This window comes from Petaurus breviceps, unplaced genomic scaffold (genome assembly GCF_028583685.1).
Source record: "Petaurus breviceps papuanus isolate PSGF00001 unplaced genomic scaffold, PetGlider_PUasm1.0 91133, whole genome shotgun sequence".
Taxonomy (NCBI): domain Eukaryota; kingdom Metazoa; phylum Chordata; class Mammalia; order Diprotodontia; family Petauridae; genus Petaurus; species Petaurus breviceps.
In genome coordinates, this window is record NW_027187419.1 from 61753559 (window position 1) to 61781121 (window position 27563).

General features: G+C 38.0%; 1 protein-coding gene across 1 annotated transcript in view; it reads left to right on the forward strand.

Moving 5' to 3' along the window:
• Nucleotides 1-27563, forward strand: part of POLR1D (RNA polymerase I and III subunit D) — a 59016-nt gene that overhangs the window by 13411 nt on the left and 18042 nt on the right. The window contains exon 2 of the mRNA XM_069079907.1: nucleotides 22262-22336. Within this exon, the coding sequence (XP_068936008.1) occupies nucleotides 22262-22336 (75 nt within the window). The remainder of the gene's footprint in view (nucleotides 1-22261; nucleotides 22337-27563) is intronic.

The window sequence follows — 27563 nt, forward strand, 5'->3', positions numbered from 1 at the left end:
AAAGTTAGAAGAATGATAGGGAATTTGAGTTAACCTCCCCCCCCCCATCCGGGGAAAAGAACGGGGGGGGGGGGGGGCACAGCAGCTACATTGGGGCCCTACTGGCAACAGCCCCTGGGCACCCTGAAGCCCACTTCTCTAGGTAAGCAGATGAACCTTCCCTCTCAAAACCCCAGGTCCTTGCTCCCATATCACCAGAACCTGGAGTTTCTGCTCCAAGTTCCCCAAAGCCAAGCAACCCCTATCGGGAAGCTTGTGGATTCCTCAGGGACCCTCCTCCTTGTTCACCAAAACTCCCTCCTCAGTGCATTTATAAAGAACTGGGGAACAAGGGTGCAACAGGTCACCAGGACAAGCCGCTGTACATGATGGGGGTGAGAGTTTGCAGCACCCCACCAAGTCTGAGGGAAGAATACAACATCGAACTGTGGCCACTTCTGACCACCTAAAAAGTGAGTTGAGGTAGAGAGAGACCTAGGCTACTTTTAAATTGTTTTATTGCCCAGTGTGGCAGAAGGCTGAGACAGTTTGAGATCCAGCCCCCAAGGAAACAACAATCCGAGGTGGGAAGGGAGTCAGGAAGTGAGAAGGAAAGTAAGGGGGGGAAAAAGACAAAGTTCAGAAAGAAAAAAACTCAAAAGACATGTGTGTAGACAGATAAATCCACTAGAAAAAGTAACAATAGGAGGAAATATGGCCTCTAGGTGTAGTAAACAAGTTCAGGCATCTATGAATAAATGCTGCAAGATAAAGGAAAATGCTCCAACCCTTGAAACAGAAGAGCATTTGGAATTTGTGGAGGACATGGAACTACAACATGCTATTCCTCAGCGGTTTAAAAGAGAAATGAGAATTATGAGAATAGAATTTGTGTCCCAAAGAACAGAAATAATAAACAGAATAGAAGAACTTGAATCTTCAGTTGCAAGCCTCAACAAAGGAACAAAAGATAAAACAACAGATTGGGAGTCCAAAGACACAGACGAGCAAGACAAACTAGAAGGAAAGAAGCAGAAGACAACATTAAAAAAAAATATACTCATCATGCAGGCAAAACATACTGAACTCAATACAGGATGTGTAGGGACAACCTAATGCTCATAGGTCTCCCAGAACAAAATAGGACAAAAAACCTTTATGAAGGAATTAATAGAAGAGAACCGCCCAGAACTTCTAAACATAAAAAATGAAATTCCAATCAAAAGAATTCACAGATCCTCCAGAAAATAAATAAAACCCTAGGCTACAAAGACACATTGTAGTTAAATATAACAATTCAATATGGAAACAACAAGTTCTGCGAGCCATCAGGAAAAAAACCTTCAAATATAAAGGACATTTGAATAATCGAAGACTATTCCTAACCTACTAGGGAGTAGAGAATGGAATAATATGTTCCAAGAGCAGTAGAGTTAAGGATGCAGCTCAGAGTGACCTGTCTTGCAAATCTGAGCTTAACTGTAGAGGACAAAAGATTATCAGTAATAAAGAAGAGTTGGAAACATTTTTAAAAAGAAAATCAGAATTGAAGAGATTATCTCAAAAACACTGAAATACAGGAGTGAATAAATGCAACAGGTAAGGATAACAGAAGATTACTAAGAACCTTCTTTCTAAATGTAGGCAAAGAGATGGGGGAAGGCAGAAATCTGGTATAGAGGTAATGGTAATTTGGTGAGTTAGGGGGCTATTATGGGTAGAACCTGGCAACACTGCCTACAGGTAAAAGCCTCTTTTGTGGAACTATATTACAACATGGAAGGGTATATGAGGGGAGGGAGGGGAGCTTGAGATAGATTAGAGTGAATGATGCACTGGGGTCAAATCAAGGGCTAGCCATGAGGAGAACATAATCTCAGGTCTCAGAAAGAGAAGATCCTACAGGAAAGTAGGTAAGCAGACAAGGGGGGAAGATTGAAAAGGAGGTAGGGAAGGAGGATGGGAGAAGGTTACACTGATGAATGAGCCTGTGGATAAGGAGAGATAGTGAAAAAAGATAAGAGAATCTCTAGGGTTTTCACTTTTCATGGGTGTGGCCCCGGGGATAAGGTACTTACTTGAAAGCCTACTTGTCCTGGGGGGCAGAGGGAAATGGCAGCCTGTAGAGGCACCTGGCACCCGATGGAGTGGGTGAGCATGTATACAAGAAGATTTCCAGGAATATGTAGGGGGAAAAGTCAGCGAGAGAGGATATCAATCAGTGGTAGGCTACATAATCAGGGACTTAGTTGGGGGAAGGAGGCTCTTCTTTTTTTTTGTTTGTTTTTGTTTTTGCTTTTTGGAGGGGGGAAGGTAGGGCAATTGGAGTTAAGTGACTTGCCCAAGGTCACACAGCTAGTTTTGTGTTAAGTGTCTGAGGCTAGATTTGAACTCCTGCTGACTCCACGGCCGGTGCTCTATTCACTGCACCACCTAGCCTCCCCGTGGCTCTGTCTTCTTTCTAGGGGCAGTGTTCTCTGACATCTGTAATAATAGGCACTGTTCTCCAATTAAGGCACAATGGAAAAAGGGAAATCCATGAAGTGGCAGAAAGCACCACAAAGGGTGAAACTAGAATGGACATGTTGGAAGGTTTAAGTGCATGAATCATACAGAAAGAAAAGAGAAGAACCTGATATAGGGATCATGACTTAATACGAGCCTAAAGTAAACAGAACGAGAAGATGGATGATGAAGAGAATGAGAAATCCTTTTGGAAAGGGGCATAAAAAATGAAATTTAAAAACTAAGTAATAGGACTAGCTGAAGCAGAGAAGAAGTGAGAATATCAAACAAGAAAAGGAGATCATGAGTGAAGGGAAGAGTAGGAACAGGAATTCCTTTTAAAAAAGGTAATTGACGGATCATAATACTGTTTATAGCAGAAAAAAAAAAAACTTGAAACTGAAGAACTTCTCCATAGACAACATTAATGCATCTAGGATAAGAAAGGAAGTGATCAACTGGAAAAAAAAATCTTTTAATCAAATTTCTCTGATGAGTATTTCATATCCAAGTTATATGTTATATAAGCAATAAATATAAATAAGATTAATAGCCATGCCCTGATAGATAAATGGTTAAAGATTATGAATATATAGTTCTCAAAAGAACAAATTCCTGGTGGTAAAAAAATGCTCCAAAGCACCAGTAATCAGAAATGCAAATCAAAACAACCCTGACCTTTCACTCAATACCCTGCAAATTGGCAAATATGGCAACAATGTTGGAAGGGTTGTAGGAAGATTGTCACACTAATACATCCTTGGTAGAGTGGTGAAAATGGTACAACCATTTTGGAAAAAAACTTAAAATTAAGCAAATAATTGGTGATTCAAATGTCTATATGCTTTGATTCAGAGATTCCATCACTGGGCTTATGCCCCAAGGAAGCCATTTGTAAGAAAAAGTCCCCACATACTCTAAAACATAGCAGCATTTATACTAGTTAAGAATTGGAAACAAAATAGATACTCATCAGTCGGAGAATGGCTAAAGACAATGTGGTACATAAATGTAAGGGAATACTGCTGTGCTATAAGAAATTATGCATGTGGGTGGAGCCAAGATGGCAGAGTAGAAACATGACTTCTGTGGGGCTTCTGCTTCCACCTCCTCCAATGCATGTAAAAAATGACTAAACAAACTTTAAAGCTATAGAACCCACAAAGTGACAGAGAGAAAATAACCTCTCGCTGAAGACAGCGTGGCAGGCTGGCAGGAAGGGGCCATCGCAGCACTCTGGGAGGCGAGCCCAGCCCCGTGTGAGCTGAGGTTTTAGCCTTAGGGCACCCCGACCAGCCCTGGCATCAGGAGAGTGGATCACCAGCAACTTTAATGCCAAAGACAAAGTGAGAGGTCAGTGAGAAGCAGCTGAGGTGCAGTGGCTGCCCCCAAATAGCTGCTTCAGAGCTCCTGGCCTGCAGATTGTAGGGGGACCAAGCAATCATTCTGAGGGGTAATAACTCTTGCTTTAACCCGCTTGGATCTGGAACCCTGTCCTGGGTGGAGGTTCTGGGGTGCATGACCAGTGAGCAAGAGCGTGTGGAAGCTTCAGAGAGGGCAGCCAGCTAATAGCTTCAGCAGCTGAGAAAACCCCAGCAATTTGAGACAAAGCTCTCCTCTCTGAAAGCAGTGTTCTGCTGTGGCAAAAAGCTCAAGAGTCAAGTGGTTGAGTGGCAACATGAGCAAAATGGGGGAAGTGAGGCAAGCACAGCAGTCCAACTTTGGATTCCTTTTTTGGGGACAAAAAGGATCAAGGCATGGAGCAGGAGGAAGACAATGAAGTCAGAACTGCAACAAAAACTTCCAAGAAAAATATGAGTTGCTTACAGGCCATAGTGGCGCTTAAGAAGAATTTTGTAAACCAAATAAGAGAAGTGGTGGAAAAACTGGGAAGAGAAATGAGAATGATGTAAGAAAATCATGAAAAGAGAGCCAATAACCTGACTGAGGAAAATAACACCTTAAAAAATAGATTAACTCAAATGGCAAAAGAGGCTCAAAAAGCCAATGAGGAGAAGAATGCCTTAAAGAGTCAAATTTACCAGATGGAAAAAGAATCTCAAAAGCTCACTCAGGAGAATCATTGCTTCAGAATTAGATTGGAACAAATGGAAGCTAGTGACTTTATGAGAAACCAAGATATTATTAAACAGATCCAAACAAATGAAAAACTAGAAGGCAATGTGAAATAGCTCATTGGAAAAACCACTAACCTGGAAAATAGATCCAGGAGAGGGAATTTAAAAATTATTGGACTACCTGAAAGCCATGATCAAAAAACCTAGAAATCATCCTTCAAGAAATTCTCAAGGAAAATTTTCCTGATATTTTAGAACCAGAGGGCAAAGTAGAAATGGAAAGAATTCACTGATCACCGCTTGAAAAAGATCCCAAAAAGAAAACTCCTAGGAATATTGTAGCCAGGTTCTGGAGTTGCCAGATCAAGGAGAAAATATTACAAGCAGCCAGGAAGAAACAGTTTGAATATTGTGGAAACACAATCAGGATAACACAGGATCTGGCAGCTTCTACACCGAGGGATCAAAGAGCTTGGTATATGATATTCTGGAGGTCAAAGGAGCTGGAATTAAAACCAAGAATCACCTACCCAGCAAAACTGATTATCATGTTTCAGGGGAAAATATGGTCATTCAGTGGACTTTAAAGCATTCATGATGAAAAAACTAGAGTTGAAAAGAAAATTGACATCCAGATACAAGAAGAGAAGCATGAGAAGGTAAACAGGGAAAAGACATCATAAGGAACTTATCAAAGTTGAACTATTAACATTCCTACATGGAAAAACAATAATTGTAACTTATGAAACTTTCTTCACTATGAGAATAGTTGAAGGGAATAGAAATGTGTGTGTGTGTATACACATACAGATATATGACTATATAGGAAGGTATATGGGTATATGAATACATATTTGAGTGTGTGTATATATGTGTGCAGGTGTACATAGAGGGCACAGGACCAATTGAATAGGAAGGGATGATACTTAAAAGGTGAAATTGAGAGGTGAGAGAGGAGGAGATGGGGAGAGACAGAATGGGATAAATTATCTCATATAGAAGAGGGAAGGGAAAACTGTTAACAATGGAGGGGAAGAACAGGAAGGCAAAAGGGAATGAGTCAACCTTACTCTCATTGAATTTGACTTGGGCGGGGAATGACACACACTAAATAGGGTATTCACCCTACAGGAGAGTAGGGGGGAAAGGGATGATGGAGGGAAGAGCAGGTTAGGGGGGAGGGAAGTTGGAAGCACCCACTTTTGAAAAGGGACAGGATCAATGTAGAGAACAGGACAAGTTGGGGGGTGGGATAGGATGGAAGGAAATATAGTCAGTCTTTCACGATATATCCACTATGGAAATGTTTTGCATAGCTACACATGTACAACCTATATTGAATTGCATGTCTTCCCAGTGGGGGTGGGTGATGAGGGAGGAAGGGAAAGAATCTGGAATTCAAAGTTTTAAAATCAAATGTTTAATATATATATATAATTTTTTTTTTTACATGCAACTGGGAAATAAGATGTACAGGCACTGGGGCATGGAGATCCATCTTGCCTTACTGGAGATTCAGAGGGGGTATGGGGGAGGATATAGGAGAGAGCAGATTGCAGGGGCGGTATTCAGTTGGATTGCTGTTTTGGGGTGGTGGGTAGGGGAAAGATGAGGACAAAATTTGTAACTCAAAATCTTGTGGAAATAAATGATGTAAACTAAAAATAAACATAAAATTTAATTTAAAAAAAGATAAAAGATGTATGTGATGAATACTTAGAAGCTTGGAAAGTTCTATATGAACTAATTAAGAGTGAAGCAAACAGACAAGAAAACAGTATGCACAGTTATCTACAACATAAAAGGAAAGAAAAATGACACACCAATCAAAAGTAACAAATTTATAACGATCAAGTAGGACTCAAGAGACTTGAGAAGACATCCCCAAATTAAACCTGTGGAGGTGGAAGGTCCCACAGGTCTTACATGCCACACATGGTTTTAGATTTTTTTTTTGATGTATCAATCAGTTGTGCTGTCTTTTTTTCTCTCTCCAAAAAGTACTATATGTTATGAGATGGCTCTTTGATGGGTTACAGAGTAGAAGAATACATGGAATATTACAGTCATATAAGAAACAGAAAATGCCAATAAAAACTAATGTAAAAAAAGAAACCGTTTCCGGGATTTTGTAAACTATGTGACACGTACAAAGAACCTCATTGCATCAAGATATTTAATGAGTGTTGAAGTAAAGCTAATGCAACATGATTTATCTGCAGTTATTCTAAATGTGACATGATGTGATTAAAGAGTAACAGCCGCCATACTGGGAACTCAGGAACTTCTGGTTCTGGCTCTGCCACTACTTCGCTCTGTGGCCTCAGACAACTCACTTCACCTTTCAAAGCCTTAAACGGATAAAATAACCTTTAAGATCCCTCTCTGCTTTCATAATCTGGGGCTTTCTGATAGACTGTAAGAGGGAAGTTAGTCAGTGACTGATATTGGAGTCACATTTCCTCTTGAGTTCTGCTTTTTAACACATACTAGCAGTGTGACTATGAACACCTCACTTAATCAGTGTCTCAGTTTCCTCATCTGTAACATGGAAATAATCCTTATTGCAGTGTTTATATCACAGGTCTTTTACAAGGAGATGTGTTAATTACTATCATATGGAATTATTTAGGGAATTAAAACTATGCAAATTGTACAGGTGATAAAGTATTATAATAATATACTTAGAAATGAAAGTCAACAATATTTATTGAGTATTAGCTATGTGCTGGAAAGGCGGCAGTATAGTAGAGGGAGCCAGCTTTGGGGTCAGGAAGCCCAGTACTTGCCACTAACACATACTAGCTGTGTGACCACCAGCAAGTCATCACTTAATATTTCTGTCTTAAATTTTCCAAAACTCAATTACAGAAGAGTTGTCTCTGTGTATTTGTATTGGCAAGAAGAATGTATTGCTGCATTTAGAGTACCCAGTACTGATGAAATCATAGGTCTGGATTAGAAAAACCCAACTATGGAGCGGCCAGGTAGCACAGCAAGTAAGAGCACCAGCCCCAGAGTCAGGATGACCTGGGATCGAATCCAGGCTCAGACACTTAGCACCCACCCAGAAACACCTGGCCGTGTAACCTTGAGCAAGTTACTTAACTTCAATTGCTTAGGGGTGGCCAGGTGGTTCAGCGAGTAAGAGTACCGGCCCCAGAGTCGGGATGACCTGGGATCAAATCCAGGCCCAGATACTTAGCACCACACCCAGAAATAACTGGCCATGTAACCTTGAGCAAGTTACTTAACCCCAATTGCTTTAAAAAAAAAACAAAAAACAACTATGTGCTAAAACCGTGCATACAAGTTAGTTTCCTCTTTCTTTGATCTCTTTGAGGTCTAGGCCTAGAGGTGGTATTGCTGGGTAAAGAGGAATATACAGTTTAGTAACTTGGGTCATAGTTCTGAATTACCTTGCAGAATGGCTGGAGCAATTCACAGTCCCTCTGATAGTGCATTAATGTGCCTGTTTTCCCACAGCCATCCCAGCATTTGTCATTTTCCTTTTTGCTGATCTGATGAATGTTAAACTTAAGGGTTGCTTTAATTTGAATTTCTCCAGTCATTAGTGATTAGGAGCATTTAGCTTGAATTTCCAGAGAAAACTGACTTCATATTCTTTAACCATTTATCATTTGGGAGAGATGGCTCTTATTTTTGTAAATTTTATAATTTCCTCACATATCTAACATCTGAGACCCTTAAGAGAAACTTGCTTTTTTCCCCTAGTCTTGTTTCCCTTCTGATCTTTGCTGCAGTGAGTTTGTGCATGTAATAACAATAGTAATAATTTTACATAGTTAAATTTGACTATTTTATCTTCTCTGATCTTATCTCACCGCTTGTCATAAGCTCTTCCCCTATCCAAAAACTTGGAAAGGTCATTTCTTCCTTTGTATTTAACTTAAGATATGATTTTATATCTAAGTCCATTTGTAATTTATTTTGGTATATGTGTGAAGTACTGGTCCTGAATCTAATTTCTGTCATACTGCTTTCTAGTTTTCTGAGGATTTTTTTTTCTTTTTTGAATAGTGAGTCTTTACCCCTCCTTATTCTTTTTCAGTCACTAACTGATATTTTAGTATTATCACAGCTCTAGCAGAAAACTCTTTTTTCACATAGTATTAAAATTGGTATTTTATGAAGACCTTCCATGAGGAATTCAGTACTTTCCACAACAGCCTATTCCACTTTTGGAAAACTAATTGCAAGTTTTCCTTAATAAATCTGAATTTGCTTCTTTATGCTTTCTATCTGTTGCTCCTTCTGTCTGCTGAGGCCAGACAGAACAAGTCTTAATTTCTTTCACATGAAAGCCCTTCTGATAGTTCAATACCACTATCGTGTTCCCTTGGAGTATTCTCTTCTTCTGGCCACACGTCCCCAATTTCTTCATCTTGTCCTTATATGACATAAACTCTAGGCGACTAATCATACTGGTTGCCCTACTGTGGAATCTCTCTAGGCTATCAATATCCTTAAACTCTGGTTCCCAGAACAGAAGAAGTATTCCATATGTTGCACATTAGACTACAGAGCCACTGTCTTCCTGTTTGCAGAAGCTGTGCATCCCTCGATGTAGTTCAAGGTCTAGTCCATTTTTGATTACCACATCCCAGTGCTCACTCGTGTTGACCTTGCAGTCCACTAATATACCCAGATCTTTTTCAGATAAATTTTCTATCTAACCGTGTCATGCTTCCCTCATTCTGATGCTTGTAAAGTTGATTTTTTTTAGTACCCCAGGATAAGACTCTACATGTATTCCTTTTGAATTTCATCTTACTAGATTTACCCCAATTCTTTAACTTATCAAGATCTTTATGGATCCTGGCTGTCATCCAAGGTGTTTTCTGCCTCTCTTAGCTTTGTCATCTGTATTTTGGGTTTATTTGCATATTCAGGGTATTTTTTTTTATCTCTCCTAACTTTTATGTCATGAATTTGGGTTTGTTTTGTACATTACCATATTTAAAAGTCTTTACATTGCTTTAACTATCAGTCAAAGCAAATTGGCTTTAATTTGAACTTCTTTTATATGAATTGTAATTTTAAAAAAAAATCTAAAAATTTTGGCCATTTCATTCCCTTACCACTACCACCAAGGAAGAGTTCTGCTGCAGTTTTCTGAACAGTAGTATAGTAAATTAAACATTAGTGTTTGTTTCCTGATTCTGTTTTGTTTTGGTTTATTTCTTTTGCTAATTATAATGTTTTAAATGAATCCTTAAGTGTGAAACTTTTCTAAGTGTATTGCAGGAAGTTACTTGGCTGATATAAAAAGATAGTTGAGTTGCTCCCAGTTTAGTGCTAAGAAAATGCCTAATGAGATATAAAAGTATGACCTTGATAGAAGAAAGGCTGCATCTGGCATCAGAGGGCCATGGTTCAAATCCTAGCCCTGCCACTTTCTGCCTGTGTGACCTTGGCCAACTCACAATCTTTGTCTCAGTTTAGTTACCTATAAATCTAGAGGGTTGGACTAGATGTCCTCAAAAGGTCCCTTATAGTCCTAAATCATTCTCCTTACCTAAGGTCCCCATTTTAGGGCAGGGGGAGGGGAAAGGAGGAGGGATAAATGTAAAAATATATGTTAGACCTTGGGGGCTGGCCTCATTACAGTCTAATTCATCTGCAGTCTTTTGCCTAGGCAAAATTTCCCCTACAGCCTCAGCTGGATACATGTGTTCTTTGTCCGCTGTTTATTTCTAAGCAACCTCAGCCTTGCTCCATTTGGCTGAATTGCAGCCGCTGTTCCATCCCAAGGGTGCTTTGTATTTTAGCAGTAAATGAACTGATTCTAGTGCTGCATTTCTGCATATACAGTATAGTTAATAAAATGTAAGTTTTTCTGTGTTTTTTAAGTGTATGTGGGGAGAGACAGTAAGTGCAAGAAATAAATGGAATTTATTTTAAAATTATTTTAAGAAAAAATTTTTATTATGCTACTTTATGACTTAGTATTTTCCTTCTTTCATAATGCCTTCATTTATGTCATTAGGGAGTTCTGTAATTTAATGCTATGTTAGGGTTCTCTAATTCTTATTCATTTGCTCTGCCAATTGAGCTATTCTCAGTGATTGTCTTTTCTTTTTAAACTTTGTATATCATTTACATTTTCAGACTTTATTTTCTAGTAGTGGAATTTTCTGTTCTTTAGACTCATTCTCTATAACAATTAGGACTCCCATGTGCTAGCTCATGCCCTTCAGTTAACTGTTTCTTTTCTAGTGCTTCCTCCTGGTCACTGAATTCAGGAATTTATAAGGATATGTTTGTAATAATCCAGAATTATATGACTACTGCCAGCTAAGAAGGGAGAAATCCCAGGAGTCCTTTAAGAACAAATTTATTACCTTATTTGTACAATGGTGATACTTTGGCTGACTTCCTTAGCCATCTAAGTTCAGTGCATTAACTCACTGAAATATTTTTCTTCAAAGGCACTGCACCCAAATTTGTAGGATTTCTGTTTTTGTTCATGATGTTTTGTCTTTGTAGCACTCTTCTCTGATTTCTTAGGGTCTCCTTAAGTCATAAGAGTTTTAAGATATCAAAATATCAAAACACTTTTTCTGCCTCTGTCCCAGAAGCCTTTTCATCTGTGCAGTCACTTTCTCCAGTTGGTTAGTTCCTTTCTAGGGGGAGGAGAAAGAACTAGTGCCTGCCATGCTTATTTCTAACCAAGTTTAACTGCTGACTCTCCAGACTGCTTTTCTACCTTATAGCAGCCCCTCTTAGTTCCCTTTATTATGTTGTGTTACTACCCTCATAAGTACATAAACACATCAAGTGCAGAAACTTTCTTTTTGCCTTTAATTGTATTCCCAACACTCGGCACAGTGTATGATTCCTAATAAGTTCATAATAAGTGCTTTATCTTATCTTTCTCCTTAAAATTAATAGAATAGGAAATAGCCTCACCCTACAAGCGCAAAAAAAGCCCTAACCAACCTTTTTCTGTTTGCCTTGTGAAGTCCACATCACAGAATCCATATGTGAAGCCCTACTCTGATGCCTCAAGAAGGTACTTGAAGGTTAAGGTATAGTGCTCTTAAAGATAGTGGAAAGGCTTTAAGAGCAGTCTGGTGATTGACTGCTGCCTTTGTCTTCTAAGGGTCACGCTGGCTAACTTCAGAGAAGTTCATCTGCAAAAGTTTAGCTATGATATGATTAATTTATTTAATCATATCAACCCATGAAGACCATCACCAGTATTTTCAAAACATTGAAGGTTTTTTTTTTTTCCTTTGAAGAAAGAACTTGAAATTTCATATCTTTGGAAGGATTGAGGGAAAGAGAAAGGGAATCAACATTAAGTGCCTATTGTGTACCACCTTTCAAATACTAATTTTGAGATAATTAGCTTTTAAGTGTACATTTTTAGTAAGATGATCTTCATTTGAATCTCCACATAAGAATTTTTAAGATACTGTGCTATTTTAGGAGAACTCTCTCCCACCCATTGCTACACTCAGGAAGGAGTGTTAATACATCCTTGTTTGGATTCTTAGACTGTAGAAAAAAGACTGGCTTGTAAATCAGGATGTAACAATAACAGGTGATCTGGTCATATGCAGAACAAATGTGGAAACAAAAAGTTCTGAAAGTCATCTCCAGGTTCCAGTCCAATGGTTCCATGTGTGATGAGAAAAATTGGCTCAGACTCTATCTTGAACTTCCTGGAATTGAGCACCACAAGGTACCCTGTCAGTTGGTGAAATCAAGCTTGAGATATTTACTACAGCCCCGGTTTTAGCCTGCTAGCTTTCTGTTTTTCCCAATAGGACAATCTTTATCTTCTCCTTCTGCTATCGTTAAAATTCCATTGAACCCACTCCCTGAATTGCTTATGTAACTGAATACTATAAAAGAGGCCAAGATTTCTTTGTGAGGCATGCATTGGTATAGAGATGACTAACTAGTGAATAAACTTCAATAAAATCTATCTCTGGCCCATGATAGTTTATTGGCAGTTGCTAGACAACTAATTCACCCAACATATGTCAACCTTATGTTTCCTGAGGCCTTGTCCACTCTCAGCTTCATCTCTTGTATAGCAGACAGTGGTGACCATTATACATCTCTGATGTCTGCTGTAGAACATAACTGCTTCTCTTCTTTATTTCAACCTCTATTTTGTTGGATTTTTCACAGTTGCAAATATAGATAAAGGAGGCAGCCAATTATAAAAGCAAATGGGTTCAGAAAACCTGAATCCTGGTTCCACTGGCAAGATTATTGACAGCTTCTCACCTGTAACAAGGAGATTAGGACAATTGATATTGTGTATTTCTTCTAGTTCCAAAAATCTGTGAGCTATACCTTCCTCCCTCTCCAACCCCTCCCCCCCGGGAAAAAAAGGAAAAAATTACTTAATTTTGTGATAGGAAAATCATTTTCTTAAATTAGCAGCTTCTAAATTCTCTTTTGATGTTAAAACAGAGTTTTAATAGCATAAACTGATAAGACATTTAGAAAAATGGGCTTTCTAGGGCTTTCTTCATTTATCCTTTTCCCTGCCAGTGGCCATGGGTCTAATTTGTAATCATCTAGTGGATCTGGCGCTAAGATCTACAAGGGGAGGACAGCTTGTTTTCCAACAGATTACTGCAGACTTGACATAACTGAAGGAAATAGCTTCAGTAGGCTGACCAGACTTTGTGCTGAATAGGCCATCCCCAGGGCTGGGATCCAAGAACTCCAAAGCATTGTATAGGACAGTCTGTGGAGGACCACAGATCATTTGTATGAAATAAAGCTTTTTAGGATTAAGAGAATGATTTACAAACCAAGCTTTTGGGGAGGTAGTTTTCTGGTATGTTGTATGCTTATCAAAGGACAGTATACCAAATTCTTCTAGCCACTGGAAAAAATGAAAAGCTACAGATAACATTTTTTTTGACTGTTATTTCATTTCCCTCAATTTCTTCTGACTTTTTTTTCTAACATAATTAGAAGGCATTTGGTAAGCATTATGGTGTATCATGTATTTCTGCATTTTTTACCTCATGCCATATTTTTGTGCTATTCATTAACTTACAGCAGCTGCCATATTAGCTTTTCTTTACTCTTTATCATTGGCTCCTTTCCATTCACATCTTTCTGGACTTTTAAGTCCTTTATTCTTTTGCAGAATTTTTCATTAGTTTTTTCTTCTTCAAAGCATTTATATTCTTAAAGAGATAGTACTGTATTTATTGAGCCAAAAGAGCCCTGTCAGTTATAATTTAAAGGGTTTGCTCTTGGAAGTTATTTTTCAACTTGTGTTTCAATAGGGTACATATCTTTTTAAAGTTAGACATTATTAATTGACTAGTAAAACTCTCCAACAGAAATACCTGCTAACATTCCTAGATATTATCTACTTCATATGTACCTTTTGGTTTAGAGTTAGTTATTTCACAGGTTAATTTTTTCTGAAGTGCTTTCAATGAGACTTGCTATTGAACACATTCATTCTTCTATGTAACTAAAAAAATGAGTCACTGGTATTTCATAATGTTATGGCCTATCAGCTGAAATTATATGTATATTTTGACTGTTAGTAATAGTGGATGCTTTTGTAGTAAAACATTTTCATTATAAATATCAAAACATGAAGTTAACATTATTATTTATTGATACTCCAGTAGCCCCCAAAATAGGGATTTGGAAAATGCTGTTGTATAAGTAAAGTAGTTTATTATTGATTTTTAGCATTAGGAGTTCCACCAAGAATAATGAAGCAAGCATGCAAGATCATAGTCAAAATAGCTATCCAGATGTACAAATTTCATCTGAAATGTCAGCTAACCCTAGAAGATAACATTTTAATCCTGATGACAAGCACATTTCATTTCTCCTTGAGTTTAACATCTGCTCTAGTAACATCATTGATGTCTGCTATGTCACAATATTTACACATTTTACAGATACACACCAGAATCTGCTACACTTTTTTATTATGTGTAGCTTTCCATGAAAAATTGACAAAGCTTGCAATGCTCAGTACCTCTAGCCACAAGTGTACCCTCTTATTTTAATTATAGTTTGTTTCCTTAAAACATCTCACTCTCTTACATCTTCTATATTCTGTGTCCAACTGCTTCTTCCATCCTATCTCTTTTATACTGATAACACAACTCCACCCACAAATGTGGATTTTGTTTTTAATCTCTGTATCTCAGCTCACCATGACTATCTTACTACTTCCATCCTCTCCATGAAGAAGACCCTAGGCTTCATATTCCTGTCTCATTCAGTAACATCATCTTTGTTTTGGTAGTCAGGAGTTCAGTGATCTCTAAGATTGCCCAGAGGATCACCTTACTCCTTCCTCTCTATCCACCTTGACACTGTGTTGCTAAATTCCTTTTCCCGTTGCTATTCCCCACCCCCAATGTTATTTTGATTGTTTTACACTGTACAGCATTTTTGTATGATTCCTTTTGGCTTCATTTTCTCCCTTTATGTCTTGGCTCTCTAACTTTATCCTCTTTTGGAAAACATTTTTTCTGATTCAATTGAAAAGAAACAATTCATAAAAAAAAAAAAAGATTTTTTTTCTTCTGTGAAGTTGAGCACTCTAGCCAGTGTCATGTTGTTAGAAATTGATGGCATACTCCATTCCAGCATCCATTCCTCTGCTCAAAAGGTTAAACATCCTAGACCAAGAGCTGTTCTTTGGGTTATTTAGTCATCAAGGTAGCCGAGTAAAAAGAGCATTAGATTGGGAATCAGAGAACGTGTATTCAAATCCTAGCCATGCTAAAAGCTACTTTTGCAAGCTACTTTGGCTCTCTAACTTGATTTCCTCATCTCTAAAATAAAGGAGTTGGCTAGATGAACTCTTTCTAAGGTTGCTTCCAACTCCAAATCTATGCTATATCCCACTATTACAGGAGCTTGTTCTCCAAGCCTGCAGTGTAGTTAAGACCCTATCTCCATAGCTTGATGAGTCTAAGTAGTAGTTGATCTGCATTGGTAAAAGTCAGTTCCTTGCTGGGAGTTTCCTACATCAAGAAATCACCCCTCTCTCCCATAATAGTAGCATTAATATAGTGCTTGCCACATGCCAGGCATTGTGCTAATAGCACTTTACAAGTATCATCCCATTTAATCCTCACAACAAACCTGGGAGGTAGATGCTGTTATTATCCCCATTTTACAGATGCAGAAGCTGAGAGGCAAACAAAGGTTAAATGACTTGCCCAGAGTCACACGATTATTAAATGTCTAAGGTCATAAGGTCAGATTTGAACTCAGGTCTTCCTGACTCCAGGTCCAGTGTTCTATCCCCTGTGCCACATGGTTGCCTCCCTGTTCCATACCCCACCCCAGTCCACCCACACATACACCCACAATCCTCCAAACACATTTTTTTTTTAGTTTATATCAGTGGGGATAATAGAATATATAACTTGGGAAAGCTCAGCTGAAAGGAACAGTCATGATTTAAGGATAATACACAGATTCAGTTCAGTCCTACAAGCATTAAGCACCTGCCATGTGCCAAGTCACTGCCCTGAGGCGACAGAGGAAAAAAAACTGAAACAACCTCTTATCTTTAAAGAGCTTACTACTTGCTGGGAATATAACATGATCACCTCCTCCTCCATCCTCCAGTTCCAAATTTTTTTTTTCTTTACATTTAAGTATGTAGAGACTGTGGAATGGAAAAGAACGCATAATGAGGAGATATACCTGACAGAGTAGAAAAAGGACTGGTCTTAGAGCCAAGAAGTCCTGGGCAAGTTAATCTGTCGGCCCTGTGAACAAGTCTCTAAAACTGAGTTTGCAGGGAAGGTGCCAGCCTGCTTTGGTAGAATGCATTCCTTCCTCTGAGAGTTCCTTATACCGATGCAATGACAAATCCAGTTCCTGTCTCCATCTACTTAGTAAAATTGTATTCATGGTGGAGTTACTTAATTCCTCTGAAGATCAGTTTATTCATCTCTAAAATGGAGTGAATGTATTGGCCTACCTCACAAGATTTTTCTTGAGGTCAAACTATTATGGGATGTCAGGAAGATATTTTGTACTCTGAAGAGTTACGAAACACTTTATAAATATAAGGTGGTATTATTAGTATAGTAAGAATATTGCCCATGTTATTATTTTTTAAATTACTCATATTTTAGACTTTTTTTAATCCATTAGAAAAGCATTTTCATGTATGTGAAGGGGCTAATTATATTACTTGGTAAATTCATCCTAAATTTCCAGATAAATTTTTTACCCCAACTGCCCAAGAATCATATTTGCTTAAATTCTTAGTCTGCTACTACTTCTTGTTCAGTCATTTTCAGTCGTGTTTGACTCTCCTTGACTTCATTTGGGCTTTTCTTGCCAAAGATACTGGAATGGTTTGCCATTTCCTTCTCCAGCTCATTTTATAGATGAGGAAACTGAGGCAAATAGGGTGAAGTGACTTACTTGTCCAGGGCCACACAGCTACTAAGTACCTGAGGCCAGATTTGAGTTCAGGAAAATGAGTCTTCCTGAGTCCAGGCCCCTGATCTGTCCACAGTGCCACCTCCATACTACTAGCAGTACTTTACTTGATTTATTCTAATGTTCCTGTAACTGTTAATTGTAGTTTTTACTGTATTAATCATGTCATTATAAAATGATCCTGTTTGAGATATGCTTCTTTTCAGTAGATTTGAAATGCTTAGGATTGTGAGGATAAAAAATAGAAACATAATTTTGTACTGCTTTTCTCAGGAGTGCATTAATAGGCAAACCCTCAGAATCAGTGGCTACATTAAAGATCACTACCTGATCTTCTGGCTTTTCATTTATATTCCATTTATTTTGAAAATACCTCCAGAGTATTTGGAAGGTACCATAAGGTACCATATACATATATTGTTGTTAATATACATATAAGTTTTTTTTTTCTTCAGACTTGGTATCGTACCCTAAAGATAGGTATAGAGGTAAAGAGAGGCTGAGAGACTCTACAAGATATTTCTGAGTGGATGACAGAAGCAATGCCCCATATTCTAGTGATAGTACCTTAAAAGTAAGAAAAGAACTAGGAAGACAGAGGCACTAAAGTACTTTGTGAAGCTTTGAATTATTCCAGCCATTCTAGATATTTGTTTGGAATTATGAAAGAAAAATGACTTTGACTCAGCAGTCTCACTACTAGGCATATACCCCAAGAAAGAGAAGAAACGGGGAAAAAAAGATCCTGTTTACTCAAATGTTCACAGCATTCTTTGTTCTATCAAAGAGGTGATAGGGGAAAGGGGAAGCAGGAGAAGGGAACTCATTGATTGGAGAATGACTGGTCAAAACTATGGCATAAAAGATGTTGTGCAATGAGAAATGATGATTACTAGCAATTCAGAGGAATATTGGAGGATTTATATAAACTGTTGTAGAGCTAAAAATAAGCATAAACAAAAAAATAATAATAAACATTCACTATAGAAATTTGAATATAAAAGTCATTAAAAGAAAGTTGAACTCTAAATAACTGAAAAATCAGTAAAGGTCCAGGAGAACAGAAAAAGCATACCTTTCCCCTCATGATAGATAGGCAAGGGTTTGTATAGTATGACAGAATATTGTAACCATGGTCAGATATGGTCACTAAAGCAGATTATTTTTAAATTGTTTTTCTTTGTGAGGGTTGTATAAAGACAAAAGACATCAATAAATGTTTTTTGTTTTGAGTTTTGTTTTTAGGGAAATTAGTGTCAGTCTGTCCTGACCAGTTGGTACTATCTTGCTGGCTTTGATGATACCTCTAACCACTTCGTTTTCTTCCCACTCAGAAGCAGTCTCCTTAATAATGCGTTCTAGAATTTTGCCAAGAATTAGAATCAGTTTTGCCAGCTTGCAGACTTTGCTCTTTTCGTCTGTTTGAAAATTGGTGCATTTGCCCTTTTCCAATGCAGTAACTCTTCATAACCTTTTAGAAACTCACTAGCTAGCTTCAACAATCATATTAGCCAGTTCTTTCAGTACCCTCATATTTATTTCATCTGAGCTTCATGATTTAGCTCAGGCTTGCACAACCTGTGGCCCGACAAAGAATTTAGGGCAGCCAGTGAAAAATTTAGAGGGAAATATCCTTTGTATGTAGAGGAAATCCTTTGGTGTTTCACAGGCCGCCCATGGACTGCAGGTTGTGCAGGCCAATTTAGTGTAATGAGTGTAGGCAATAACTTTCTTAGCGTATCTTCACTTACCTTTACCTTTTGTCTTACTGGTAATTGTCTTAATCTATTGTTCCCAGTCCAAAAATCATTCTGCTTGGAACAGAAAACAAAAGCAAAAGGCAAGTTAAGTAATTTAGCCTTTTCAGTGTGTTCCAGTTTTATCATCCGATCTATTCCAAGTGTCAGTCTATCAGTACTCATCATTTCCTTCACTTTTTGAATAATGTAATTATCATTGGTTAGAAGTTAGTAATTTCTCAGCTGCTCTGGTTTGGGCAAAGAAAGAACTATTGCAGATGTCTATAGGGTTGAAGTCATGTCTTCATGCCAGGTTCATAATAAATTTTCCAAAATTCTCATCTTTTTCCTCCTCTGCCATAAGTAGTCTGTGGTGTAGTGTACTACTATAAACAATATTGCTTCTATTTTTCCCTCCATAGATTCCTACCCAAAAGCTTTAAGAAAAGTATATCAGAAAGAGATTTTGAGATGATGCATTTTATATTTTTGAAATAGCCTGTACAAATAATACACAGTAGTAGAAAGATAATAGCTAATAGTCATTTTAGCTTAAATGTAGATTATAGTGCAGAGGAGCAAAGTGAAGTAAGAGTAGAAAGCTAAGTTGGAGGCAGATCATAGATATCTTTAAATATTAAGCTAAGAAAAATGTCTTCTACAGCCACCCCCAGCTCCAGAGATTATCACATGGCTTCAGCCTGTACATTTCAGAGAATGGGCTCTCCCCCAAGGCAGTGACCAGTTCATAAGAGTGTTAGCTCCTCCTTCTGTGTTTTTAGTGGGTCAAGCAGAATCAGCGGTCATGGGTCCTTTGTGATCTGCATCCATAGAAATCTTTAAATCAGACTTCCCTTGCAGCTCTACCCATCTTTCCTGTTACTGGCCAAGGCCCAGTCACCCAGTTGCACATCATTAGCCTTTTTCAGCTCATTCCCCCTCAACACATATTCGGTCAGTTGCCAGATTTTATAATTTCTATCTCTACAGTATGTTTTATCTATTCTCTTTTCTCTCTTCACATGTCCACAGTCCTACTTAAGGTCTTTATTTCCCTTTGCCCAGAGTATTGCAATAGCTTCCTAAGTTTTCTCCCAGTCTCTTCCTCCTCTTATCCATCCTCCATATCACTGCCAAAGTGATTTTCTCAAAGCACAAGTCTGGCCTTATTACTCTCCTTCCATTGGTTCCCTATTGACTGTACAATCAAATATTATTTTCAAATTTATGTCATACTTTTTAAATTAAATAAGGAAACACATTAAAATTGCATATTCGTTTCTTTTTCTACTTTTGGGGTACATGATCAGAAAAGCTTGAAGACTTTTGCTTTAAACAGCCACCTTTAAAATGAACTTTTGGAATATACCCCTTTTATGAGTTGAGAATTTTGCGTGTTACATAGTATAGTGTTCTGCAAAGTTGTATTGGACTCTTCCTGATCCTATTTGTTTTTCTGGCAAAGATACTGGAGTGCTTTGCCATTTCCTTCAGCTTATTTTACAAATGAGAAAACTGAGGCAAACAGGGTTAAGTGACTTGCCCCAGATCACACAGCTAGTAAGTGTCTGAGACCAAAGTTGAACTCTGGTATTCCTGACTCTAGATGCAGCATTCTATCCAACGTGCCACCTCACTACTCAGAGCATTTCTTTTGTGTTCATTATGTGTTAAGCTCTTTGCTAAGTGCCAGGGTTACAAATACAAGATAACAAGATAGTTTTTACTTTCAAGGACCTTACATTATAATAGGGGAAGACAACACATAAAAGGGAGATTTAAAGAGAAGAGGAGACCTCAAGACTGACACATCTTGAGGTATCCAGTGCCTCTGGTGGATTGGTGAAACAAATATGGTGAATTAATGTCTTACAAAGTCATAGAAATAATAATAATAGCAATTATATAGCACTTCTAGGTTTGCAGAGCCCTTTATGGATATAGTTTCACCACCCTAGATGCCCAAAACCTATGCTGATAAAAGCCCTGGGAACTAAAAAGTTTGCCAGTACAATTTCAGCAGTGACTTTGTATGATTCTTATTTGGAACCATCCTGATTAGAAGGTCCCATCACCAGATCTTGAGTGCAAATAAAGGTTCTACAAAGGTTTAAGAGAAGTGAGCTGTATCAGTTGAGGAGTGGGGACACATGGTGAAATCATAGATCCTTGAAATTTGGAAAGATAAGAGTACTTGACTTAGAGTCGGAAAGACATGGGTTCAAATCCTGCTCCTGACATTTGCAAGTTGTATGACCATGGGTGACTCTTGTAAACTCTGGATTTCATTTGTTTATCTTTAAAATAGAGGTGACACTTGTAGTGTAGGATTGTCATGAAGCTTAAAGGAGATGTGTCTTAAGATGGTTTCCAAATTTGAAAGTATTTATGTAAATGTCATTTTTATTATAGTAGTTTGTGTAGAAAAGAAAAAATCTAATTTAGTCATCCTATATTGGTTAAGATATTAAAGTAGGTGAGAACTGGTAGTTATTGAGATTTTACTATCTCTTGACATATTTTTAGAAATGTACAAGAAAAGAACTTACATGTAAGCTATCCAGGGCCAGTCTCTATACTTGGATATAAATTTGAAGAGTGATTAGATCCCATAGACATTTTAAAGAGAAATGATTTGCCCTACAGCAAAGGGTAACTTAAAGGATGAGTATCAACTGTGGTCTTGCTTACATTCTTTTTAGGCCTTCTTAGAACTTGGAAAATTTGAATGGATAATTGGGAAGGAACTAGATTATCATAATAATGAAAGACATAAATTTGGACTTGATCTCCAGAGGGTTAGATTGTAAGTTCCTAAAAATCATTGACTTGTCATCTTTATTTTTCTTGGAATCGAACATGTCTCTCATGTAAATATTGTGAGAAGTAATTAATATCCATTCACCCCTTGAATATGTTTTAACATTAGAAAACTGTATAAAATGAGAGGCTATATGGCAGGATCAGGAAGATATATGGGTTCTGTATACCACCACTGACTCCTTGAGCTTCAGTTTCTTCAGGTATAAAATAGGATTAATAATAATCATCTGACTCATTGGGTTGTTAGACTCAAATGAGATAATTTATGGAAAACTCTTTGCAAATATTAAACAGCTGCACAAATGTCAGCTATTATTTTGATAGTACTCAAGTAGTATAAACAGTATAGAGGAGGAATGCTTAGCCTGGGGTCTGCAAACTCTCAAGGAGTCAGCTGGTAGAGATTTCAGGGGATCAGTGAACTGGCATGGGGGGAAAAAATCACATCTTTATTTTCCACTAACCTTTGGTTACCTTTGTTATGTTATGTGTTTTGTACATTTATTCATAAACATTTTTGTGAGTAGGTGTCTGTAGCCTTCACCAGAAAGCCCGGGGTGGGGGTAGGGGGGGGTCTATGGCCTCCCCAAAAGCGAAAAAGCCCCTGTGAAAGAGATGGCATTTTTCATCCATGATTATATAGTAGCTGCTAATCTATTTATTTTTCAAAACTTCTTCATTTTTCCCCTCCAGGAAGGCAATAGAAGAACTTCTCAAGGAAGCTAAGAGGGGGAAAACCCGAGCAGAAACAATGGGGCCTATGGGGTGGTAAGTTCATATAATAATCTGTAGTATTGTAACAGAGAGAATGCAATATTTTGAATTAATAGTTTTTCCTAGTGGAGCATCTCCAAGAGGCAAGAAACTAAAAGGTACTTTTTTCATGAGAGATATATTAAATTTCACAGTCAAGGTTTCTGTTTTGGTACTAGTCCTAAGTAAATGAAAGTGTTTTTGCATCTAAGCACAGTAATTAATTCTGACTTCACTGATTCTGAATTTGGAAAAACACAGACATTCTAGAGACTAAGGTTTACTTTTGTACTGTCTAAGAAGAAAAAAGGAAATGAAGACCCTCAGAAATGATCCCCATTTCTATTCACCAATCATTTATCTTTATCCTTCTATCATTCCCTGTAGTGACTGTTCCATATATCTTCTTAAACTCTGCCCCCCATATTTAATAACAGCTTACCATTCTACTTTACTGAAAATAAGACTATCCAGCATAAATTCCCCAGTTACCTTCACTTCACAAAACTTCTCTAACTTGATCCATTCTCTCCATGACTACACATGAAAAGGTATCCTTATTCCTCACTAACACTGATTCCTCCACTGATACCTTTAATCCCATGCTTTCCTACTTCTAGGTCCTACAGTCATTTCCAACTTCTCACTTTCCAGTCACTCCTTCCTACTTGAAATATTCTCCTAAATCCTACAAAAAGCATCCTGTGACCCTTCTGCCTCATATGATTGTTGTCACATTTCTTCTCTTTACTGCTAAATGTCTTTTCTATACCCAATGTCCCTCCACTCCCTGAGACAATGTAATATAATGGAAAGAGTTTTACATAGCGATTTACCAAGTGTTTTTCCTTGATGGGAACATTAAGCACACAATCAGTCTTGTGATAATTAATCTAATCAATTTTGTAATAGAAGGTATGCATAACTGGGTGTTTCATATATAATAAATTAATTGAAGAATTGGTTGTTTTATCACTGATTCTCAGGTTTTAAAGGGTAGGTAAGAAAAGAACTAAAAATTAAAGAGTATTCCAAATGTTATCTCCACCAGGGAACTTTCCCTGATTGACCCTTGGGTTCTAGTTGGTAGCAACCTTACATCTTAGCCCTCACGTAATACTTTTTCCTTTTGTAACTCTCAATGTATCATCATTTGATAATGATGCATATTATCATTATAGCCCCATAAGGACAGAAATTCTTTCCTAAATGTCCTAACCTTTTTCTCTTCCTCAGCAACTAATACTGTTCTCTATACACAATACACATATAACCAGTGTTTGATGAAATGACGTATAGGCTGTCTACGCCTTAGAGGAACTGATATACCTTGAGTGAGAGTATTCATCTGGGGGACACAGGACTGGGAAAGGAATGGGACTTAACCTGAGATCATTCTGCTCTCTAGGAGTCAGTGCTTGACAGTCTCTGGTTAGAATGTCAAGGGTCATCCCAGGGTTAGCTGACATATCCTATAGGAGTAGACTAGCACTGGGCCAGGGATCAGAGATCAGTCAGTTGATGAGCCTCTGAAGGAGGCTGATCCGCATCGGAAGAAAGCCTGCTTATCCAAAGACCACCTAACTGATGCTACATATTTTTACCACCTCTGAGCTATTCATTTGGCTATTTCCCGCAAGAGAAACTTTTGACCTAAAAGGGTTAACTACAGAACCACATCTTTAGCCAAATTTAGGACATGATTGTTCTGGCATGAAACTATCAGCTGATGAGGTAAAAAGTCCTAAATTCAGTGAAACTAATCCTTCTCTCCCAAGTCCTCTTCCTCTGGGAGGAAGGTTGTCTTGACACTATTAAGTTCTTGTTTTGTTTGGGTGGGGAGGAAAAAGGTTTGCTTATAGATTATTTGTTTGGTTTAAACTTTAACATAGGAAGTATTTTACAAATGGTGGTTTAAATTACTAGACCAGGCCACAGGTGCCTGTTGATGTGCCTGAACTATAATAATAATAGTATTTCATCTGGGTCTAGCCATCATTTATAATGTTTCTATTTTTAAACGGTTTCTAAATTCCAGCTCAGAACCAAAGAAGCATATTCTCCTCATGGAAGCATAGTTCTTTTCTAAATGCCAATAAGGACTTGAAGTTAAGTATATCTTCAGAAAGGTCTTGGGAGGAGAAAGCTACTCTTAGAAAGTTAGAAACAATACTATATTAAATTATTCTGTCTAGAGAGAACACTTCTCTAATGCCTAGGGATTCTGAGTTTGAGAACAAAAGGGTTTTGTTTTGAGAACCAAAAAATCCGGAGACCTGGGATCGAATCCGGGCTCAGATACTTAGCACCACACCCAGAAATAACTGGCCGTGTAACCTTGAGCAAGTTACTTAACCCCAATTGCTTTAAAAAAAAAAGATGTAAAAAAATTCTGGGGGGTGGCTAGGTAGTACAGTGAATAGAACACTGGCCCTGGAGTCAGGAGGACCTGAGTTCAAATCTGGCCTCAGACAACACAAAAACTAGCTTTGTGACCTTGGGCAAGTTATTTAACCCCAATTGCCCTCCAAAAAAAAAAAGTCTCCCGACTCAAAAAAAGTTTTGAGAACAAAAACCCTACTATTTTCTCAAACTATCAGCCTATATCTCTCCTTTCTGAGCCAAACTCTTTGAAAAAACTTTCTTGCTCAGGCATTCACTTCCTCTCCTCTCATTCTCTTTTCAGTTTGGCTTCTAGCCTCATTAGGAATTGAAGCTATCTTCACAATTACCATTGATCTCTTAAGAGCCAAACCTGGTGGTCTTTTCTCATTCCTAATTCTTCTCGACCAAATTGCTACATCTGACCCTGTTGACCACTGACAGTGTTGACCACTGTCTCCTAGATACTCTCTCCTCTCTGGGTTTTTGTGACACTTCTCTCTATTTTCTTCTCCTACCTGCCTAACCACTCCTCTGCTGGCCCATCATCTACATTATGCCTTCTTACTGTGCATGTTCCCCAATATTCTGTTCTGGGTCCCCTTTCCTTATTCCTCTGCATACTTTCAGTGATCCTCTCCCTATTGTCACTTCCACACTCTCACTTTGCTTCATTCACTCAATAATCTTTCCTCTTTTGAAATCCACACATTTAAGATTTTCATTAGCTCCCATGGACTTAACTGCCTCTATGTGGGTGATTCCCACAGATTTCCCCACAGCTTCATATATAGCCCCAGTCTGTCCACAATTGCTATTGGACATTTCAGTCTGAATTCCCAGAGATGTCTTAAACTCAGAATGTTTAAAACTAAGCTCATTCTCTTTCTCATTAAACCTTCCCCTCTTCCAAACCAACCATTTCTGCCAGACACCATCATCCTTTCAGAATATTGAGTTCATAATTTTTTTGTTGTCCTTGATTCTTCACCTTACATATTTAATGAGTTGCCCTTTCTACCTTTATAACATCTTTCCCATCTGACCCCCTTCTCTCCACAGATTCAGCACTTAGCACAGTGCCTGGCACACAGCAGATACTTCATAAATGTTGATTGTGTGATTGGTAGTTCAGACCCACACCTGGATTATTACTACAGACACCTAATTGATCTCTTTGCCATAATAGGTCTCTTACATTGTTGCCAAAGTAATTTTTCTGAAGCACAGATCTGACCATATGACTCCCTTACTGAGCTAACCCTAGTGGCTTCTGATTGTCTGTAGAATAAAATATAAATGCCTCTAGCTGGCTTTTAAAGCCCTGCACAACCTGGAACCAACCTACTATTCCAGCTTCTTTGAACTTAACTCCTCTTCCTCCCCTCTGCAATCCAGCCAAAATGGCCTTTTCTCACTTTCAACACTTCATGCTACCTGTGCCTTTGTTACTTACTGGCTCCCATGCCTGGATACATGACTTCCTTCCTCACCTTAGAGTCTTTCTCTCTTCCTTTAAAATGATCTGTCAAAAATTAATTAAATGAAATGCATCTGTAATATAAATATAAAATAAAATGCATATTCCATATAAAACCTTTCCTCATTCCCCCAAACTGTGCTTGTCTTCCCAAACTGTTTTATTTAACTACTTTGTATCCATGCATGCACGTGAACACACACATATACATACCTACATATTTATACTGCATATATTTTTATATGTACTTGTCTCCCTCCTTAGAATGTAACTCATTCACTGAGAGCTGGGATTGTTTCATTTTTTGTGTGTGTTTGTATCACCTAACAAGATGCGTGGCCCATAATGGGTGATTAATACACTTGATTTTATTTGGATAAGGGTGGTTGATTTGTAACATTTCATCCACCTCCTTTCTCTTCTTTATCTTCCTTGCGACCAGTGGCATGCATCTTTGAAACAACTGACCACAGTTAGGTATGCATATGGACCTATGTAAATAACAAGTTACTAGAGGATTGAACCCATGGCCTTGGCCTCAGTAGCATAGTACTCTGACCAGTTCAGTTGAGCTAACCATCTATATAAATGAGTTAATATTAAAAATAAAAATTTTAATGTATTTAGTTTTATTTCATTAGCTTGTATTTTAATGGCTTATGCTGGACTGGTTATTGAATACTACTACAGCACGAAGTAAATGACAGTAATTGTACCATGTTACATGGGACCATATTTCAATATAGCAGTCAGAGACCCCAAAGAAGAAATTCCACACCAGAAGACTTTAGAAAGCTATGCTTTGCAGGGGGTTGGGAGGGTGAGGTTTGCTTCTGCCCTTTTTATTCTAGCCAGCTCTGGCTGCAGGAGATCCTCAGGGTCACATCAGTCTTCATTATTCTGAAAATAGTTGTTCCACCAACCCCTAAAAGTATCATTGATGTTTGGATACAGGTCATTTCCCCTCTGACCAGGTTCATCCTTTGCAGTCTCCAGGGAAAGAAAGGAAAACCTTGTTCTGTATCCAAGCAGCAGTAATTATTTTACTTTCCTTTACTCAGAATTTAATGCATATTTACCTCATTCTCAAAGGTATGACAGTAGAACGTGGTGTGTATCCTTAAAGCATTTTGAGGTCCTTTTTAGTTGCCTTTTTTAAAGTAAGAGGCACTATTTCTTCCCTCTAAATAATCAGTAAGAAAGAACTAGGAGGTGGTTGAATTCATGCCAGAAAGAAATTGCTGAACTGAAAAAAAGTTAAAGTAAGGTGCCATTCTTTATTTAAAATGGAAAGTGATCAGTTGGTGCTGTGATTTTCTGGCTGTCACTCTGCAGAAGGATCCTTTAGAATCTATTCTTGACTGAGGTCCTATGGAGCCT